Here is a 17,122-nt window from a genome sequence, read left to right on the forward strand (position 1 = left end):
TTCTTTAAAGAGGTAACGATCTCACTGTTGATCCAGGGCACAGAGAGCTGCCTCACAGCTTTTCCTTCCACTTTAGAGCTTTCTCCCTCTAGACCCACGTTCCCATGAAACATTTCGCAGCGCCAGACTAAAGCCCTCAGATCATCACAGTCAACGACTGCTACCGAAGCTGCCAGACCCCATGGAAGAGTGCACAGCGACAAACACGGGTACTGCGGTCCTACCACTTCTACTCAATTCAAAAGTAGTACCGAGCACCTGAGCACTGTGGTATTACAAACAACATAAGCCAAAAAAAAAAAAAAAGGAAGACGACGACAACAATTTCGTCTGCTCTGCTCTTCAATCTCCTAGATGTGAACATGAAGGACAAAACAGTTTGGGAACAAAGACGGGCACAAAGAATAGCATCACTTACCATTTCCTGAGATGCGTACTTTGGATCTTCGGGATCAACTGACCAGTAGCAGTAATCAAAGCTGAACGCCACAATCTTTTCTCTCGAGTCCCAAGTGCTGTCAAGCCTGCTGTCCACCTGGAAGTGGATGGGAGAAGACAGAAACACCACTTTGCTTTGAAGCTGACCAAAAACTAAGCATTTTAAAACCAAGGGAATTTAATCTGGAATATGCACCGTGGAAAGGGAATGGGAAATAGTTCATCCTCTTTATTTATTTTTYCTTTGATTCTCAGGGTGAGAGGGARGCTTTCATGACAGACCTGCTGATGAACTTCTGCCAAAGGCTTTGTGTATTACAGCTGAGGCTCTCCCAGCTGTATACAATAAACATGATTTACTGAATCTTCACCACATTATTTTAGGCAGGAAAGCTCTATTCCCGTCCTGTATTTCCTCAATGAAGCTGAGGAATGACAGAGCTGCATCACAGAAGTGACACACAGGCTCAGAAACCAACACTAGCTTCTCGCGCCGCAGCTGGAAGCGTAGGTCTGCTCCTCTGCTTCCCTTTCGCTTGGTCACATTCAGAAGCCAATACTTCTCTCACCGTGAGGAACAGCATGCTACAGAGGCGGCCACTGCAAATCCTGCATTTTGACTGACAATGATGACAAAGGATCCCTTCGAGCAAAATAAAAAATTCCAGCATGCCCGTTACCCACCACTTCACACACCTCTCAGAGTTTCAGGCGACTGTGGTCTGAGCACCTGCAAAAGTTCTCCCAGACTTCAGGCAGCAACACCGCAAAGCAAGGCACAAGTTACTGGGGCATCGCTAGCTTTGCATGCAAAGATACGCAGGTGCCAGGACATCTGCTCCACTTCTCTGTGCCAAAATAAGTTGAACTGCTCTAAGTATTTCTCTGAGTGAGCTGAGAAAGGACTTCTCCATGCTTATGGAAACATGCAGGAAGACAGCAAAGGATTACCACAATTCAAGTGGTTTGGCTCTTCTGCAGCCAGCCAAAAATCACAGCCGAGTTCTTCCCCTCGTCCCTGTGCGCTGGAAATAAAGTATCTTCCGATAGGAAGCAAAAAGTTTTTTCGTAGATCAGGAGAAGAAATAGATGAAGGGCTGAAACTATTTGGTGTTTAATTGCCAGGTTTTCCCAAGAGCTGCACTCGTTTTGGATATTTTTCAGTGCAGAATTAATGAGAAGAGAATTTCTTACATCTAGAATCTAACACTTAAATAATTTGAAAAGAGGTATACATGAGAAGTATATTCACAATTCACAGATAATCCTTTTTGATAGCGCTTTTAAATTATTTTGCATACCGATAGGCATACTTTCTTGAAACATTTTGACTGTTATTACCGATCCTTTTTCCTCCCAYAGTCTGGGAGGGCTTTATTTATCAGAAAACATCGTAAATAAGGACCAGCAGATTAACACCAGCCTGTGTGATTTTAAGCCCTTTTGGGTTAGGATAACATCTTTTAAGCTAGCCTGTGATACTGTGTTTAGTTCTGCTCAGAGTCTGAAATGGTTACTGAAATCTTAGGAGAATCCCATAGGTCTTTCCTTGTAATCTTGCTTAAGAAATTTGCAGTAAAATAGATAAGCCCTTAAGCAAGGAACTACACGCTGTTGGTCCTCTAATCAGAGAGCAATGTGTCAAAACATTACACAAAAGTTAAAGGATCTGTACGTAACACTGACCTAATCGGTAACTTTATTAACAACGCTGACATTTTCAATAATGTAAGTATATAAAGGACTCACTATTAATCAGTACCTAAACAAACTGCTTAACTAACATCCCCCCAAACCAGGGATGGCAGTGCTATTTGTCAGATTACTGCATAAAAGGCACTGGAAGTCTGAACACTGCCATCATTGAAGAAGTCTACCGGGAAAACGAATTTGCAGGCTCATTTAATGACTTTTTTTTTTTTTTTTAATCAAGAAAAAGGAAAGTGAAAGAGGCTAGAAATAATTTTTAAATTATTCTTGAAGCAAAGTGGCTTCAAATATTTAAAACATAATTCTAAATTTGTCACGTTCAATTAACTGCCACCAAGATTTCCTTTAGCTAGAGCTAACATCTTAATGAGCCTACTGATCATCTTCAATAATGAGGATTTTTCTATGATGTGATCTTTTTATACAGTTTCCCTTTTACTTTCTTATATTTTCTGCAGCAATAGCCTGAACGTGGTTTGGAGTAGGTGCCTGCCTATTGCAACATGAAAAGAAAAAAAATACTCCTGCCCATCAGGAAATGCAGCCACCTCATCACAGAGCAGCTGCACGTTTCTTAAAGACTGCTCTAGCCTTTCGCCCAGTGCAGACAGACACGCCATGCACATCTACCTCCCAAATTTCGGGATAGCTTCTGACTTAAAAGTTTTTAATATTTTTAAATACAATACATCTTTACCTCAAATACACGCCCAATGACACCAATGACAAAATACGACGCCCCGGAACATCCACAGGCCACCTCCTGCATCTCCAGAAAATCCTCTTTAGACCACTGAAGAGCAGCAGGAGTCTCACGCCACCATCACCTCCCAGCAGCCCAAAGCAGCCTGTTTAAAAGAGGTGCAGCTCTACCAAAGCGCAGCTGCAGCCCGTCGCGCAGCTGCAGCCCGYCGCGCAGCTGCAYGGCTGAGGCCTCCACGTGCTCACGGAGGCATGGCCAGCATGGGTTCATGGCCTTAGAAGTCCAGACCTGGGCATTTGTCTTGGTTACCAAAGCATTTCCCAACAAAATTAAAAGGAACTGACAGAGTTAGTGCTGGAGAAGAAAGGTTCCTTGGAAATCTTTATCACACATATAAGGCATGGTGGAAAACTACTTCAGAGAGTAGCAAATCTCAAACTCTGCAAATACAACCTGTCACAGATTTTTCTCCAAATGAGCTTGCCCAGAGAAACTGKCCGAGTGGTTCAGACTGGCTGCTGCGACAGTCAGCTTTTCTGTCAGTTAKCTCACTCCTTACTCTGCAGTTTGTTTTCCCCTCTGCATTTTTGGGAGATAGGAAGTTCTTCGATATCAGGAACAGGTTGCCCAGAGAGGTGGTGGAGTCTCCTTCTCCGGAGATCTTCAAGGCCCGCCCGGATGCAACCCTGTCTAACATGCTCTAGGTGACCCTGCTGAGCAGGGAGGTTGGACTAGATGATCTCCAGAGGTCCCTTCCAACCTTACCCATTCTGTGATTCTGTGATCAGAGACTGTCTATAAGGACCCAACAGAGCATGAAACCATCAGCTATTTCAATCTTTTCTCTAGAAGAAAAAAGTTATGTTTTATTCATTCTCTTACCTACGCTCTGAGTTTATTTGCTGTAAGTCTGTTCTGACTCCCCGATTAAGTCCGATTAAGTCCTTTTTCCAAAATGCAGTGAACATAGCAATACTAGAACATCTTTAAAGCCTKTTAGAATTATTGAAGAATCATAAAAAGAAAACAAAGCAGTCTGTGCAGCACCCGCGCTCCTGCAATTTCTAACTGAGACCTGAGGTCCAATTACTCTCTTCAGATACTCCATTTGCACTACGCAAATGACAGAGAAAGATCTCTATGCCCAGAAGTAATCACTTGTGCCCRATCAGGATAAAGACAAGATCATTACAAGTTACTCATAGGCTTGTTTTTACCGAAAGCATTGGCCTACTTATTGTAATTCAATTAGCACGAGTGCTATAATTCTGATTTTAAACTAACAAACTCTAGAAGAATCAGTGCCTGAACATCAGTCACAATAAAGAAAGGAACTATGCASGTCATAAACAACAGTATGCACACGAGAGAGATCTCGTTGCTGCTATTTTCCCCCCGCTTCTGTCTTTAAGAAAAACGTGTAGCATCAATACAAAAAAATTATCATGGAAAAGAGTAAGAAGTTCAAATGCATTCATTCAATTTTTGAACCAACCATCTGAAGTAACTGGGTTGCTTGCAGATAYAAGAAAAAGGAGGTAAGAATTATAAAATACATCTGTTTTTTGCAGAATCCCCACTTACCACAGTGGACTCACTAAGAYTGCCTTTGAAGTAGAAAGATGTTAAATTATACAAAATTGCTTATTTCCTATTCTAATTTAGTAGAGCAGCAAAGGCAGCTTTAAGGAGTCCAGGAGTCTGAAACACAGGGCAGATTCCCCTGCAAGCAGACTCCCAAACTCGAGGTTGGCTACATTAAGTTTATTCTTCCAGCTCTTGCTYCTTCCCGAGGCCTGAACTGCAGCCGAACACATTCTGCTCCATTTCACTCGAGTTAGTTGCACTCGCAGCACGAATAGGAAAGGAGGAGATGAAAAGCGAGGAGAGAACTTCTCCAGATGTTAGTAACAGTGAGATAAGTGCGCGGTTCTAAACAATTTACTAASAGCCTTCAACGATGGCTTGCAGCCAGAGGGCAGCGGCTTTGGTGAACGCAAAACACAGAAAATAAGGGTAACACAGCCAAACGGCTACATTCCCTGTCTATACACAAAACACTTCTGCTGCATTTCTAAAACTGCGCCAATTAAAATTTTTTCCCTTAATATCGGTCAAGCAAATACAGAAAATTGTCACGTCAGAACGCTTGTGCGAGAACCGGAACAAAAAGCATACCTTTATATTCCTGACTTTCGCCACTTTGTCTTCTACTTCTACAATCACTCTTCCTCCTTCCGCACTCTCTCTAGAAACAAAACACAAAAATCCATTTAAAGTATGAAGACACAGAAAGATGCATTTCAAATTCATAAACTACACAAATCTGCATTTACTTTAAAAAGCTGCAAGTCACAAACAAATTTAACAGATAGAGTGTCTTATAAACAAGAGTATGACAGCAAGTGGTATTTGCATAACTTATCTTTRCAATAAGAACAAAATAACAGCACCGTGGTTATTARACAGTTTCATAGCACTTTTCTTAAATACGCTAAGATTTTATTTCAAATTAAGAGTGTTGTTGCTTTAAATTATAACTACAAGGAAGAACAGGAATGAGTAAGGTGAACTAAATTTTACTTTCAGAACGATGAACAGGCATTGTTACTAAAAAGTGCAGTGAAACAGGTAGACTGGCTGTATTTTGTGGAATGTATATCTACATCACAGACGTGCGAGCCCAAACCATTCTCGGTTAGCACTGTCTGCTTTTACCATGCAACCCAAAGTGAACGTCACTTTACTCAGAAAAGTTCTCATTAACAAAATGGTCCTGAAATATAAACAGATGCGACAGCCGCACAACTGCAAAGCACTAATAGTTGCTACCAATATAAAATTCCCATTGAGCACAGCTGTCACTGGAATCTACTGCAGCCAGCTTCTGCTTCCATAAACGAGTAGTGGGAGAAAAGAAGGCAGAAAGGATTTGGCCAGAGCGAAAAATTATTTCTGGGCCCACAGCATGTTAACTACTTGAAGATAAGCATGTTCTTATTTATAGGCTTGCATGACAATAAGTAAATAAAAAGCCATCTTTTTCACAGTTCAACAGGTATGCTCTTTTGGAGAGTAGTAGCAGAATTTAAAAAAATACAGTTTGGCAAAATTCCAGTCATTTAAAAGTTATTTTAAAATAAGTCATAATTTCCAGATCAAGAAAGAATATGGCTTGAGCAGCCTCCCCTTATATGCTGATGCATTCTCCCACCAATTAATATGGATTTTTATATATAGCAAAATAGAAATGAGGAAGAAGAGGTCAGCGACCTACTCATCTGAGAGCAGAAAGGGAAAGGACCACTCTAATCCTGAGAAGCTTCTTCCACAGTTTACTTTGCACTCTGATAAAGAAACAGCTCGGAAAAAAACTTATGAGCTGCAACTTGAGCAGAAACTTTTATTCTCGTGAGGCCTCATGCCTTTGCCAAGCTGGAAGAAAATTGATTTAGAAATAAGATGTACTTCTCCCCTAGTTGTGCCATACTTTGTTTAAAATTAAGCTTAGAAGAAAGAGAAGATCAGCTGAGACTAGCTGCAGACACACCACTTGCTAATCAGATGGCTGGGTATCATCAAGATAAGATAAAACRAGAGTTATAAAATTCAAATCAAATCGGCCACCGTTGATTCATCATTCAAAAATTGTCTTTTGAGAGATCTCCTTACGTCTGTGCAAAACTCTTTACTCCCCCCCCCCAACAGCCATACTCTCCTTTCTCTGAYGGCCAACAGTGGCAAATGACATGTTTCAAAAAATTAAACTTCTGTCAACAGCTCTGAGGAAGTGCAGGTGTTCTCGTAGCTTAAAAATATAGCTCCTTCACAACCCCAAATGAGGGCTCTGCATCGCTGCCTTTCAACGTCACGCATTATCGAACTTGCAAGGGCCGGACCGCACGCTGAACGTCTGCACCGAGAAGTCCYGGCCGGGAACGGCTCTCTAAGCCCGTTCAGCCACCGCCTGGAACCTGGGTCGGGAGGGCTAGGGACMGCTCCTCCGCCAGCACCGAGCAGGTTCCTCCCGGCGGGTTAGCAGGCGTCCCCCTCCTTCCTAAGAGCTACAAGAATAAAGTCTGCTTTGCAAATTCAAGCAGCCCTGACAAACACCTAAAAAGCTAGAAACAAGAGCCGCAACCGTAAAAAAAATCTCAGACAACCACTGTGAATTGCTTTGGCGTCTTTCTCTTCAGTTCTCCGTGTTCACCTTGTTCACCCGTGTTTTTGCTGGGTTGGTGGGTGACTTACTCAGCGTTCAGAACAAACTCATAGGATGCTAGTGATTTCTTCGCTGTTTTTCCCCTGGAACTGATTAGTGCTTGAAAGCTTCACAAACATACAGGTGTTTTAAACACATTTCTGAGTGTAGGTTCTGCCCACTTTGCACACAGAAAATAATGTTTCACCTTGATGTCTCTGCGCCTCATTCTACTAATCTGGGGTGTTTGAGACACACAGAACTTGGTACTTTTTGCAATACATACTTTTATGTAGCACTTCACATATAAAGTATATGGACAGCTCAAGCAGAGCTCCCACCAATTTCAGTTAAGCAGGAGCTTGCTGCACTKCAACAGCTCAGACACCAGAGCGCTGAATTAGTCCCCAGGAAAAAGAGGAATGCTCAGAGTAAACGGAGTTTGCATCAGATGCACCTAGGTACCTAACATGCAGGCCCAAGTTAGGCTCCTCTGTCCTCGGTCCTCACGGGCTATACGCAGACCGAGGAACAAATGACTCGACGGTGCAGGTTTTAGTCACTCAGTGTTCTCCCGGACGAAAAACATCATCGAAGATTCAAGATAAAAGACGAYGTTCCAAACACAAAACCTTCACCGTGATAAATTGAAATATAAAAGCAGTACTGTACAAACAACACAAAATAAAATTACCACGCTGCCTTCTACCGCAGAGTAATGATGGCTCCTCGCAAAAAATCCAAAAAGCTCAGTGCAGCAGAGTCAGCCAGCTTTGTTCAAGCTGCAGACAGCAAGAAAGCCATCAAAAAGCAGGGACAGAACAAAAGTCTCCACTTGSTCTGGATGTAGATTCACAGTCCACCTAATTTATTTTAACTGTAAGCTGTTGTTGCAAGGGGTATTTTCTCCCCTCCTTCTCCTCTTCCACCCGCTACTTCCCCTCTAGCACTGGATCTAGCAATCCCGCACACATGCAACGACTCGCAKCGGCTGTGATCAGAAAACAAAGCCACTAAAATAAATAATCCGYGTGCCCCGGGGCGAGCGAGCCGCTCCTGAGCACTGAACACCGCGGTCACCGGGTGCTAAAGCCAGAGGAGGGGAAGGGGCAGGAGCACGCAGAGGTGGGAAGGGACCCCCGTCTTGCCACAGCAGCTTACAGCTAGGGCACTGAGCACACTCTTAGCTGTCCTGTGATCTACAAACCATACATTCAACCTCCTTTAAATATGTGTTTCCTTCATGCCTCATTTAGGTACAAACCAGAGAATTTGGGGAAAGGAAGCACCATTTTAACCGTGAAAGCACAGGCGGCAAAGCACGTTCACAGCTGTTCGAGATGTCCTGACTTTAAATCCAGATTACAAATACTACAAAAGTAGTACATCTTTACATATGCGCATACCACAATTTGAATTTGACCGATAAAACAAAAACCTCTTAATCCTTAAGAGTGGGTGCATTGCTCCACAGGTACGACAGCTGTATTTCTCATACAAATAAAATCAACCCTAAAGCACACCTCGCTTGTAACCGATTTGARTTCTGCTGCTGAGAGGTCTCAGTGACCTTAACATTTAGTTTATCCATCCTCCCCCCCCCCTTTCTAAAATTTCACAGTATGTTTGGGAAATGCCTCTCTTCCGCTAAATTAGTGTGCGTGAGGAAGTTACTTGTACAAAGACAGACTTGAAGAAAGCCCATTTGATGCTACAGGGCCCAGGAAAGACTTGGATCTTTTCAGATACTGAAAGTTTTCAGGAAATACAAATCTGGGGACAGAACAGTAACTCAACGACTGAATGCAGCAGCAGGGCTGTGCAGCAGGGAGCGACAACCGAGAGCAGACGTAAGTCAAGCAGCTACGGGAGTCCAACCAGAAAACAGGCGGAGCCCCAAAGAAAGTCTCCCCACAACATTTGCAGTTTCTATGACCAATCACTGCTGTACTGCAGCCCAAGAAGGACAACAGACAGCCTGCGACACAGGGAGGAACAAGCCCGTGGAGAAGAACCGGAAGACCAAGACCCTGCAGAGGAGCATTTCCACATCTTGCTTCGTCTTACTCGGGTGAGTCTGGACAGAGTACAGAACTGCAAGTAGGAATACAGAGCTGGAGGAAGCGGTGGGTGGGAAGAAGGGCAGTTGTTTATTTAAGACTTCATAAAATTTACCCCACTTCTCCTCCACCCTCTCAAATAACAGTCGTGCACTTAGAGAACAAAAGAGCAGACTTTCAAAAGTTGCTTGTTTAAAAACGAATGCGTGTGGTGAAACAAAAATACTGGAGTCGTTAGCAGCTGTCTTGTAATAAAGCAAAACAAGTTCTACAAATACATTCTACCAGATACTCGCCAAAATAATCAGGCATACTAAAGCCAATATTTACYACTCAAATACATGAGCAAACTTAAATAATTCTTGAAAAAAAAAATGAGTGTCTACTCATACAAATTTTTAAAATAACCCTGCAAGTTATTATGTTTCCCCATCAAATCTCATCACCCTAGTTAACTCCAMAACCAATCTCAACCTGTACTGAGATAGAGGTGGTTATGTGGGCTCAAAAGCAGCAAGCGAGGCAACAGTATCAATCCTTTCTCTCTCACAGGGATTTTGGCAGATCTGAGAAGTCCTATTTGTCACTTTTTTGGAACAATTCACTTTAATCCTTTTCTAGACATTTCTAGAAAGAGCGGCCATTTGGCCCGCTGTGGTGGAAGGCATTTTCATGCCCTTCCTACCAACACAACCAGAAGCAGCCTTGCAGAGAGCCTGGCAGGACGCGGGCAGCAATCGCTGCTGCTRTCTCTGGGGCTCTGCCACTGCCCAGGGCACGACTGATAACCACAGTAGCCTGCAAGCAAGCTCAGCAGCATTTATTGGACTAYCTCTGCTTGTACCTGGGACGGTTTGTGCCTTCTCATGGGACCTCCAGGCATTCACCATGCTAGCAGTGGCAGGATAATCCTGAGGCAAATCTAAGCAAAGCTTTTGCATATTTTCATGAGACCTTTATGGATAAAACTTCAGGGAGTATTTAGATTTATCTTTTCCTTTCCATTAACAGTATATCTTAGAGTGTCTCTGCCTTCTGCTTATTGGTGGTCTTGGCAAGGATATYTCTGAGAACCTGTGATCTCTGCACCTGTTTAAAAACTAACCTTGACCATGAAAACAGAGTAAAAAAAAGCAATGCAAGGCATATTTTCTAAGTTATGCTAAACTTCAGAGAATACTGCCCAAGACAAAATGGTCGARGACACATCTGTTTAAAGACCAAGAGGTGCAATGAAAACACCACTAAGGAACTACGCTGCTCCATCAGCAACAAAAGCATAGCAGAAATTGTAGAGAAGAAAGCACAAAGACCTCAGCCATAAGAGCTGCTGGACTCTACTGACAAGGCACCTACAACCACAGATTTCCCAGCCACACCTCTCTATGGCACCAGCATAATCAGCATCTTTATCGCTACTGCTGTAATCTGTCAAAGTTAAGAAATGCTAACACTATGAATACCCTGAATTCAGCTAATGAATTTTTAAAATAAGTATCAATAATTAAATTTGCCTAAAGTTTTTCACTTTTAATACCCAAAGTTTAGATATTTAAACTTATAATTATTTTACTGCATGTTTCAAGAGAGTTGTGTACAGCTCAGTCAACATTCCTCCTACCAAATTCAGAACAGATGTAAGTAATTTGAAAATCTATGTTGAAGCCAAGTACACAAAGTTCACCAAGACAGCACACTGCCACACTAGACATACAGCTTAAGTTATCTTTTCAAGGCTCAGCTGTATAAAGCTTTTGTTGGCTTTGATAATAGCTGACATAATCTGACGGTCAAAACCGTCTTGCCATCATCCTAGTGAGGTTTCTCCCTATTCTCTTTGCAAATATTATACAGCAACAAAAATAGGAATGTTTGGTGCAGAGATAAGCATGAGTCATTGCCAGTGCTATTTGAAGATGTAATGCCTGCTCAAACAGTTAATTTTTTCTTGCTCTTACCCAAGCTTTTGATGTATACCTTCATAAGCTAGGAAAGGGAGCACAGCACAGCCTCCTCGAAAATCCCAACGAACTCTGCAATCTTGCCCACGTGAATGTCACAGTTCAAGAAGAATATGCCCATCTGCACTATCTGTAAAGTCTTATATTGCTAGAACAAGAGCATCAGGCATCATTCTTGAGCAGTCCAAGTCAGAAACATCCCTAATGATCCACTAATAATCCTTTTACTTTCATACTGAGACCCCAAGGGGAGGAGGGAAGAGGAGAGAAAAAAGTCCTCTCATCGGTCATACAACCAGCCCTTAAGGAAACTCGTTGTATGAAATAAGGGGGATGTGAAACAAAGTCAAAGTCCAATCCACTTTCATCCAAAGGAGATACCCTYCTGTGACGGTGCGCTCCTCCCCACCGCCCCGATGTGCTCTCCCCCCCCACCAACCTCACCACTCCTCACTGATCCCCAACACCTTCCACCCTTGATTTTCCCACCCTCAACTAAGCAAATACARTCCAAAGTTACAAGTTTATGGATCTCTGTTATTGCCATTAGAGCCAGAACAGCTCTCACGTRGCTGTTTCTGCACTGGAGAGCCTAATTGTGATTTGGCTACACTGGCCAGGTTGTACTGCCCTGGGACAGAACTTCTGTGTCTGATGGTGGTCGCGTTAGTGACCGTGACACTGAATACTGCAATGCACTGTCTCATCCCTCTTCCTCAGTTCTCTTCCACTGCATCACAGCCAGCTCCTATACTAAACCCTTAAATATTGTGCAAATACAGAAATGCAAAACACCACGACCTTGTTTAAAATCAATGCTAGTAATAAAAAGACAACAAAAAAGTTTAAAAAGTAGCAATTGTGTGTYCTGCTTTTCAAAGATCACATAGAATGGGATTTAAAAAGAGGAAATTGGGAAAACTGTACCCCAAACTCTTACAGTTCCCTGAACACAACGATGGTATCTCACAACATGCTGCAAAAAGGCTCCATGAGACTAACATTCAGCCCTCCGCACCATTCCCTAGGGGAGGTGTGCAATGATCTCTATACAYGCAGTCACATCATCTTACATTAATATCTCATAGCCGCACAGTCTCATACTTGAGATTAATATCTCAGAGTATGTAGTCCTGAAAAAAAATGAAACTACCCAGCACAGACATTGTTCTAGCCCGGTCATTAAATTGCCTTGTGCCCCATTTTTCTTTGCTTTATGCAAAAATGCAGTCCTTGCTCCACAAAGATTGCTTTAATTTCTGATGCTTATAAAGTACTTCCAGGACTGGAGAGGAAAAGTATCTTATGAAAATGGAAAATGCCAATTAGARGGTTTCCAAAAGGCTTGCTGTTTGGGCACGGGGAACATGTTTTTTTAAGGACATTGCTGTAGCTCCTCTTGCACAGGCAACAAGGGAAATGAAAGAGGCGGCACGTCAGCCTCTTAATTCAGCAAGTAAGCAAGCTGCTAGTAGCAAGCACCCTGTGCTCCTYGCTTCAACGAGTACAGGCAGAGTACCGTCACGTAACATCAGCACAGACATCGTCTTCCAAGGAATGGGCTATGGTGGCCCTCAAAGCATTTGGCCATTCAGAACAAGCAGAAACATCTGCCCACTGTAAAATGTTAGAAAACTTGCTCCATGTGCTCCCTTCTGAGCACAGCTGCAATACGTCYGCAAAAGGCTGCTGATGCAGTGCCCTTACGAAAACACGGACGTGGCTTATGAAAACCACCTGCGAGCGTCAAGCATAGGAATTAAGAGAAAAGAGCAGCCACCTCAATAGTACAATTTACATGAAACTTCAAATAAKGGACTAAGCAAAAGAAATTTTTAACTCATTTGAGAGAGAGAGAAAATAAAATATTTCAGGAGAACCTTAACAGTAGCTAGGACACAAAACAGGAGCAAGAGCGGACGCGCGCCCAGCTGGGAGCACGGTGCCGCTCGGGACTCCCGGGGCGTTTCGCCGCTGCTCGGAGCTGCCGGGGCGCGGAGGACGAGCGCAGGGGCTGGTGAGGGCACGGGGGAAACACCCCGCGGGCCCCAGGGCCTTCCAGTCACAGCCGGGACACGGAGGAGAAGCAGAGCGAGCGGCAGGGCAGCTGTCAGGTGAGGTCACTTAGCGACTCTCCTAGCTGAGGTGTCTGTGAGGTTCACAGAGGGCCAAGGCTTCGTTTGTAAGTTAACGAAGACACCAGGATAGATCCTTTCAAATAGGGATTTCCTTGCCAGTCTTGCCTTTCCCAGGCCTCAGAGGTGACTGGAAAACAGAGAGTAACTTTTCTGCAGCAGAGTCACTCTGCCCTGCGCTGAGTCCTGCTCCCAAACTYGTGAGCCCAGCGAAGTCTCATCAGCTCCCAGAAAGCGTCACGGTCAAGTTGMATGTCCTAATATCAAGTTTTTAAAGTTTTTTTTTCTCCTCCCATGCAACGCTCGGCTGAGCTCTAGGGCAAGAGCCACCAGCTGCCCCAGCTGAGGGCCAGAGCTGTCACACGTTACCCCGAGGACACAAGTTTTTAAAGACAGCAGGGCATAAAAACTAGCAAAGCTCTCTGCCGGCCTGCAGAACTAGCCAAAGGGTCCGTCTAAGACTGCAAACGCTACCGTAGGAAGCGGACRTCCGCCCCAGCTCCAAGTCGGCCGCCCAGGGATGAGGAGCGCCCTGGGCAGAGCGGCGAAGCTCCTGCCGGGTAACTTGCCGCCCTGCCAGGCCGGCGGTCCCGGTGGCAAGCRGTCCCGCCGGAGAGGCAGGCACGCTCTGCCTGCCCCCCTGCCRCCCCAGCAGCGGGGCAGAGCGGCAGGACCCGCGCCCCCCTTCCGCCTAACTACCCCCTTGCTCGATAGCTTCCAACRAACAGCCAAAAATAACATTACACTTTCAGTACAAAAGTCATTTTTTTAATAGCCCAAGCATTAAATGGCTGGCAATAAACCATAAATACATTTCACCAGTTCCCAGCTCCTTTTTAATGCTTGAAAATTATCTGCAGCTGTCATCAATTTACACCACCCATTTAAGCTTCCCTATTTTGTTCTGAAGGGGAATGTATTTATGCAGAACAAGTACTCACTTAACTATAACTTTATTTTTTTTTTAATGTGGAGATTAGTAAATGTAAAATAAAGGGTTGTGGCTTTTGTCATTTTTAAAAACATCACAGCAGGGAATATTCAGTTTACTCCCAGGGTAACGCTTCGGTGACGAAAAATACTTTCATCTGACGCAGAATGGCTGRTGCATTAGGAAGAACACTCGCCAGGAGCTATTTAAAGTCTAAGCAAAGAAAAAAAGCCTGCATTTTTTATTTTAACYGCACTTGCTTTTTATCTGTCGAGGATTCTTGGTGCATACGAGCTCTCTGTCAAAGAACGCGTTGTGACAAGCCCTGTACAGTGGAGAACACAAAGGCCACTCTTTGCCTCATGCTAAATAGCAAGTAGCAGATGCAATTAATACAGTTTTATAAAAAATGGCTACTTTAAGCAGAAAGTAGGATTTTATGATCGCCTGTATTAAGATCTTCCCATTTGTAAATTTTAAAATGCAAAACCAAAGTTCATCTGCCATCGTGAACTGAATGAACAAAAACAATGAGCAAATAAAGTCTTTTAGGATGGTCCAGAAATGACCAACTAACTGATTCTAGCCTTTGCTCACAGCTTTTCAAATTTTGGAACTTTTAAAATGAAAGTTTACTATTTTTGTCTGGTAAATGTTAAAGTATCTTAACCCGATTAAACTGACAATTTTTTGCAGGAAGAGATCCTATGAGCTCTGTCGACACGAGTACCTGTTGCAGACTACCACGGCTTGTGTGCATGGAGGGAGTAAGAGGTGTACATGACCATGATAAGGAGGTAGTATACGAAACGGGAATTGAAAGAGGCCTTCATCTCCTTGGAAAGCTGTAATTCCTTCAATCTCTATACAGGTTACTTTAAGCATTCCTGTATTTGCCATTTGCCTAAGAACACTGGGCAGTTTTGGGCAAGGCTAGAAAGCAATGTCTCCGGTCAGAACGCTCAGAGAGAACATCCCATCACTTCTTTCATTAAAAAAAATAGTAATAATCCATCTTGAGAGCTTTTGCTGACCTCAGCTGTGGCAACACGGCACAGGGAGTAAACAGCTTATTGCCACAAGACTGGTCTCTGCATCCCCATCCCACCAGTTACACTGCCATAGGTTTAATCAGGAAAGGAACAGCGGACAGACAGAAGTGGTGCGAAGTACCTCACACGGGAGGCGCTGCTGAGAGGGAGGATCACATCCCTGCCTCTCGAGTCCTTGCCCCTGCTTCCCCGACAGCTAAGCAACGCTCATTTTAATTAGCGTCCACAAGAGACCTGACTAAGACCACCACACTGCTGCAAACAGGCAGCCAAACGCTGCTGTAGGAGAAACAAATACGGCATAGGCTGCACAGAAAAATACATTGCCAAGTCAAACTTTGCAATGCTTTCAGCCTCTACTCTGCAAGACCGAAACAAAAGGGTCCCGTGGTTTGAGTAACTTAGTATCATTCCAAGTTGTCATTGAATGTTAATACTTAGCATGTTTGTATTGCTTTGTAATTCTGGAGAGAGTAATGACTATTTATTTAACCAGTTTCAAACAAATAATTAAAGCTAAGAACGACTGTAAAAATACAGAAAAAAATAAAATCAAAGAATGTCTCCAACACTAAAGCAACAGTAAGTAATGAAGGGCTAAGCTTCTCTGCAGAGCTGCTCTCCAGAAGGTCAGCCCCCAGCTTGTCCTGCTGCCTAGGGTTATTCCTCCCTAGGTGCAGGACCCTGCACTTGCCCTTGTTGAACCTCAGGAGGTTCCTCTCCGCCCAGCTCTCCAGCCTGCCCAAGTCTCTCTGAATGGCAGCACAGCCCTCTGGGGTATCAGCCACTCCTCCCAGCCTGGTGGCATCAGCAAACTTGCTGAGCAGGCACTCTGTCCCCCCAGCCAGGTCACTGACGGAGAAGTTGAACAGGATGGGACCCAGTACTGAGCCCTGGGGGACGCCACTAGCCACAGGCCTCCAACTAGACTCCACGCCACTGATGACGACCCTCTGAGCTCTGCCTTTCAGCCAGTTCTCAGTCCACCTCACTGTCCACTCTTCTAACCCACATTCCTGAGCTTATCTAGGAGGATGTTATGGGAGACAGTGTCAATAACCTTGCTGAAGTCAAGGTACACAACGTCCATTGCTCTCCCCTCATCTACCCAGCCACTCATTCCATCCTAGAAGGCTCTCAGATTGGTTAAGCAGGATTTCCCCTTGGTGAATCCATGCTGGCTACTCCTGATCACCTTCTTATCCTCCATATGTCTGGAGATGACATCCAGAATGAGCAGAAGATGCAACTTATCTGCTGCTTGAAAGGGTTATTTATCACAGAAGTCAGCGCAGTCAGAAGACTACATGAGGGAGTCACATTAAAAAGAAAAGCAGCACACGCCAAAGCCCGGCCCCTGCAGAAAGAGCTCACAGCACTTCTCAAATCACTTCRGCTTTAAGTGCTATAGCATTTCTTTAACAGGAGGAGTAACTTATAAGGCACGGAAGTTTTCGCTGCTCGCTCGCTCCCTGCCTTTTCCTCCACAGATCTCCAGCCCGCAAGGTGTACGCGTTAGAGCAGGGCCGCGGCGCGTCCTCCTGTGTGCGGGAGCTGCCTTTCACCGCGTTAGCTGCTTTGCGGAGCCTTGCTGGAGACGAGCAAGCGGGGCAGGGGCAGAGCCGAGCGGCAACGCGAATATCCGGCTTCCCCGTCCGCTGGCAAACCCAGCGACGACGCAAGGGGAGATCGCCCCGGCTGGCGGCGCCGGCCTGCGCAGGGCGCTCGGGAACGCGGCGGCCGAGCGAGCAGCACCGGCACCGATTTTTGTTTGTTTGTTTGTTTGTTTGTTAAGACTTTCCCAGCTCCTCAGCGAGCCGGCAGGACCGATCCTGCCACTCCCCGTGCCGTATTTCAAGCTCTGCAGCTCCCGCTTCCTCCTCCTCGCCCCCGAGGAAGCCGCCCGCGGCGGCGGCGGCCCCGCCGGGGCG

General features: G+C 44.6%; 1 protein-coding gene across 1 annotated transcript in view; it reads right to left on the bottom strand.

Annotated features, from left to right (window-relative positions):
• Nucleotides 1-8,643, bottom strand: part of STARD9 (StAR related lipid transfer domain containing 9) — a 94,451-nt gene extending 85,808 nt beyond the window's left edge. Inside the window, exons 1-3 of the mRNA XM_085299886.1 lie at nucleotides 8,576-8,643; nucleotides 5,030-5,099; nucleotides 419-535 (exon numbers count right to left, since the gene is read on the bottom strand). Coding sequence (XP_085156012.1) covers nucleotides 419-535; nucleotides 5,030-5,099; nucleotides 8,576-8,643 — 255 coding nt within the window. The remainder of the gene's footprint in view (nucleotides 1-418; nucleotides 536-5,029; nucleotides 5,100-8,575) is intronic.
• Between the last annotated feature and the right edge of the window lie 8,479 nt (nucleotides 8,644-17,122).

This window comes from Rhea americana, unplaced genomic scaffold (genome assembly GCF_003343005.1).
Source record: "Rhea americana isolate MKP2758 unplaced genomic scaffold, rheAme1 scaffold_155, whole genome shotgun sequence".
In the NCBI taxonomy this organism is placed as follows: domain Eukaryota; kingdom Metazoa; phylum Chordata; class Aves; order Rheiformes; family Rheidae; genus Rhea; species Rhea americana.